General features: G+C 31.4%; 1 protein-coding gene across 1 annotated transcript; it reads right to left on the bottom strand.

Moving 5' to 3' along the window:
* Positions 1 to 2,397: 2,397 nt before the first annotated feature.
* On the bottom strand, positions 2,398 to 4,160 carry LOC109864266 (protein takeout-like). The gene is made up of 6 exons (XM_020445315.1): positions 4,031 to 4,160; positions 3,734 to 3,826; positions 3,524 to 3,662; positions 3,072 to 3,205; positions 2,668 to 2,817; positions 2,398 to 2,559 (listed from the first exon to the last, which is right to left on the bottom strand). The coding sequence occupies exons 1-6, from the start codon at positions 4,086 to 4,088 to the stop codon at positions 2,408 to 2,410; spliced, it is 726 nt and encodes a 241-aa protein (XP_020300904.1). The 5' UTR covers positions 4,089 to 4,160; the 3' UTR covers positions 2,398 to 2,407.
* Between the last annotated feature and the right edge of the window lie 567 nt (positions 4,161 to 4,727).

Raw genomic sequence — 4,727 nt, 5'->3', positions numbered from 1 at the left:
AGTCCGGGAACTTTCCGGACAAACTGTGTATATATAGTTGCGGCGTCTGCGTTCGAAATCTTGACGAGCGCGATAGCAAATCTTTAGTGTGGAAACTCAAAAGTGCACCGTTGCCATAATAGGGCTCAAAATGCATCGACGCGTTATACCGAAACGTGTCTGGAGGAGTTCAGTGGCCAGAACGGCTGATAACTATTAATTAAAACGACAAACCTGATTCTCCGAATGCGCGACGTTTAACATCGTCGTTGCGCACCGACTGTCTTCATTCCAATCACGCGTATCGATAGAAGCGTGAATGTAAGTGCAAAGCGAAAAACACGATTTTTTTTGGGCCGGAGAATCGCTCAAACAAATGCGAAAAATAGAGAAAATTCTACGTAAAATTTAGAATTACGATTTTACGTGACACTGTCAATTTTAATTTTTTTTTCTTTACATTGTTTCGCACATCCGCGAATTGATATATTTCGAAACGCAAATAAAAGAGAAAGATTGTCTATATAAACCGGTTGTGTTCTTCATCAATAAAATTCTAACAATGTCAGATAGAACTACAATCCCGAACGTTACTATTTTTGACTTCTCTTGTTCTAACGCGCGTCGCGATTCCATTTTTGGGACGCGCCGATCGGACGTCCTTGCAAGAGGTCGGATCGAAATGAACGAATGGAGAAGTAATTCACAGCCTTGCACGCCAACGTACAAATGGAAAACACCTTCGTTTTAGCGGCCTAGAGTGGCAGACACAATCGTTTATTACCGACCTTCCGCGATGACGCGTTGCAAAATCGTCATCGTTTCCACACTACTAAATATACAATTTTACGCGACAATAACAAGGCGCAATAGTTATTTTCACGCTTCTTTGTTGCTTTGCGATATGTGAACGAATAATTTATTGATCGCGCGATACCACGGCGCATAAATATTTAACACTATAAATTTGATTAATTTTCAATAATATAAAAAATTAATACTGTGTAAAATAGAATTGAGCAATTCACATGTGAAAAAATCCCACTTGACCGCGTATAGTAAAATTTTGAATAGAAAGTACGGTAGTTTAAAAAAAATTTTTACTAAATATAAATTATTTGTTCAAATATATCGATTAAAAATAATTGTATATTTTTTCTCTCTTATATATCTTATTTTGTTAGTGTTTCATGGAGCGCTTGATGTTCCTCCTGGTTAGCACCACCCGTGGTGCACGAAAAACTGCAGAACGAAGAGAATAAGAGAAAGATGAGAGAAAAAGTTGAACGCGCGTTGCTTCAGAAACACCGCCAGATGTAAAATCAGATGAGTTCATTACCGATTCGGCATGTGAATTGCTCAATTTTACAAAAGTATAGAGCGAGTTGAATTACCTAGTGCGAGGAAGAAGAGAACGGAGAGAGAACGAGAAATCGTTGCACAGATTTGAACGATCACTGGCGAAATTACATTTCCAATATCTCAAAAAAAAAAAAAAAAAAACAATATGATATATAGCTCACTCGTTAGTTAAATTACGGCACTCGTTGGTCACGAGACGATAGTTTCCCGATTGATATTGCAGCATTGTTTGCTATACGTACAAAAACAGAATGTCGGTGAGAAAGAAATCGACGTCGTGAACCTCGATCGATCAATAAACGCAGTCGATAATATAGAAGATCTTCTTAACCTTCTTTAAAAAAAAAATGTCCATTCTTCTAAACAACATAATTGAAAATTTCGTTAATTCTTATCAGAACTAGTCATTTATGTCATATTAATAATCGTTAATNGTCACAAAACAAATTCAAATGAATGAAACTGTCGCAATTTCTGTACGTAGAAATATAAATGCACACAATTATATCATTACGTAACTTCAAACAGAATTATAAAAATTACTCACTTTGAAGAACATTACGACGCTTCTGAATGATAATTTCAAAAAAGCACGAGAAAATACCACACGCGATTGAATACAGAGTCTATTACTTTTACTTGTTTTACGGTTTACTTGTTTTATACACGCTTTATTATCCGATCCATTTTTACATCTTCTTACGTATACTTGTCTCAAGAATGTGGATACTCGGACGCGATATAAAACACACTGAGCCTTAACNAAAACTTTAACGACAACTAAAAAAAACACTCGAAACTGCTTTATTTCTGGATATTTGTCCATTATATCACCGATGACTCGGTGAATTTCTATTGTTTTTTTCAAAAATTATACAATTAGAATAATTAAATATAAAAATAAAGAGGCGTTTACACTTTGCGATTTTTATTGATCAAGTTGATTAACAATGTATTTATTTGTATATACTGTTTATTTATATATATACACATAACATACGTTTTAACATATATATGATTATAAAATATAAAAAATATATTTAAAAAATGCGATATTTCTCTCTCTCTATTCAAGTATGAGTTGGTTGAATGGTATAAAGTTAAACAATTTATTAGTCACGTCTTGCACTACTTCTTTCATAGCTAATTCGAATGGTGGTTTAANTTCTTCGAACAAGAGTTTAGAATTCTTGTTTAGAACTTCATTTATTTGCTTACCTGTAATTAAAAAACCAAAACATTGTGTATTTTATATAATTACAAAATAAAATATACTTAATATATACTAATACTTTTTACAACATGAAAATATCGCAATTAGAATACCCAAATAGGNATTTCCATTGAAGAAATTATCGAAGTGAAACAATACTTTTTCAGAATGTACTTTATATGTAACATTTGTGNTTTTTGCAAAAATTTCTCCATTTTTTTCATATTTCTCTAAGGATATTTNANNGTATCCTATTCCATCATCTGCAAAAGTTTCATNANAAAATCGATTATTTAGAGTATTGNAAATATTATACTGTTATTATGTATGTATGTATGTGTGTGTATGCGTACACAATCATAACGCAATATTTCTTAAAATGACAAATATCGAGGTAATAAACTCGACCGTCATCGAACGTCATATTTGCGATACAATATTTTTGCTTCCTTATAGTGCTATATACGTCATGAATGTAATATAATAAATAATAAAACACACATCATAATATATTCACCTATTAATATATTGCTTTTGCCCTTTCCTTGGATTGGCAGCACCAATATCCTTCCTTCGAGAGTATAATCGGAAACTAACTTTGCCCGGGGAATGGTACATTTTATTTTAAATATAAGTTTATCCCAGTCCACTCTAAAACATTAATGAATTATTATTATATAAATTATATAGACATATTTTTATCTGTTTCTCTTTAATAATTGTATATTTTTAATGATTTATATTGTGTATTGACTTGTTCGATCATTTCTTTTCGACAAAATAGAATATCTAAATTAGAGTTTTAATTACATTTCTCTTACATATTTTTTCATTATATAAATATTTTTCCTTTCTTTACTTTTGATCAATATACATATTCTTANATGTATGTGTGCACTACTTGATTTCATAATTATAATAAATATCGACTTGATCATAACATTGCAAAACATTAAAAAAGTTACGTACTGAAAGTCCAAGACTTTTAGGTTTGCAGACCCATATAAAACAACATTGCGAGATTCTAGTTTTAGCCATTGAGACATTCCGGTGATCGGTTTCTCGACCCTTAGCGGGTCAATAGGCTTAATATCNAAGCCCTTCAGACCTAAATATAAATACACGTAGTTTTTTCAGGTTTTTCGTAAGAGACAGTTATCACACTATAACATTGTTTACCATTGGCTACGATTTTCATCATAGTTTCGGTGGCTTCTCCAAGACATTTTAATACTTTTGGATCTGACTTATGACAAAGTGTAATATTGCTAGCTGTAAAGTGACGAAGAAAAATCAAGTGAAAAGCAACACGTCGCTTGCTGCAAATCTAATAAAGTCGCGCGTTTGATTTTATGATGATTCTCGATTTTTTCTTTAATGCAAATTTCGACGAATTTAATTAAAGTGAAAGTAGCAAACAACTGGCTTCAGTGCGACACAAGAAGTGTTAATAGTAATTGTTTATATAATACTCACGTAATTCCAGCGTCGTGGTGATTACAACGACTGTTAAGAGAATAATTATTGTCTTCATTATCACCAAATTTTATTTTTCTAATAATGACTTATGTAACTTTGATTGAGAAAAAAAGACGTTTTCACTCGAAAATGATCGGATACAGACTGAAGAAGAATATGCAAAGCAGTTTATTTAAATGTTTTCTCCTACTATGAATGACTTGTTATTGACCGTTNGACAAACCGAAAAGCGAAACTACATTATTCATAAGATTTATTTTTTCGTTGAAAACTACAGAGATCAAGTTTTTAAATGTATGATTTCTAAATGCGCTACAAGTGTACAAGATTTTGTTGATGTTCAGAGAAATAAAAAAGATATTAACTCAAAGGGAACAGATTAATATATTTTGTTTAAACTCACGGTGAAAGAAGAAGCAAGAAAAAAGTAGTCTATAGTTTCTGTGCTATTTTTTTAATGCTATTTTTGAGAGTTGACACACTAAATTTAATTATTACAAACCGTCAAATCTAACAAATAATCAAAATAAATCTCTGATAGTTTCCAACTAAGAGAAATAATGCAACTTGTAGTGTTGAATGTATATATGCAAAATAGTTTTAAATATAAAGTAATTTGCATCTCGTACTTATATAAAAAATCCTTTTATTCTTTTGAAAAAATTATTGTGAAAACAACTTTAATCAAAATTAG

Source organism: Pseudomyrmex gracilis, unplaced genomic scaffold (genome assembly GCF_002006095.1).
Source record: "Pseudomyrmex gracilis isolate BER0280 unplaced genomic scaffold, ASM200609v1 scaffold_18, whole genome shotgun sequence".
In the NCBI taxonomy this organism is placed as follows: domain Eukaryota; kingdom Metazoa; phylum Arthropoda; class Insecta; order Hymenoptera; family Formicidae; genus Pseudomyrmex; species Pseudomyrmex gracilis.
Note: the sequence above shows the minus strand (reverse complement) of the source record. Positions and strands in the feature narration are given on the sequence as shown.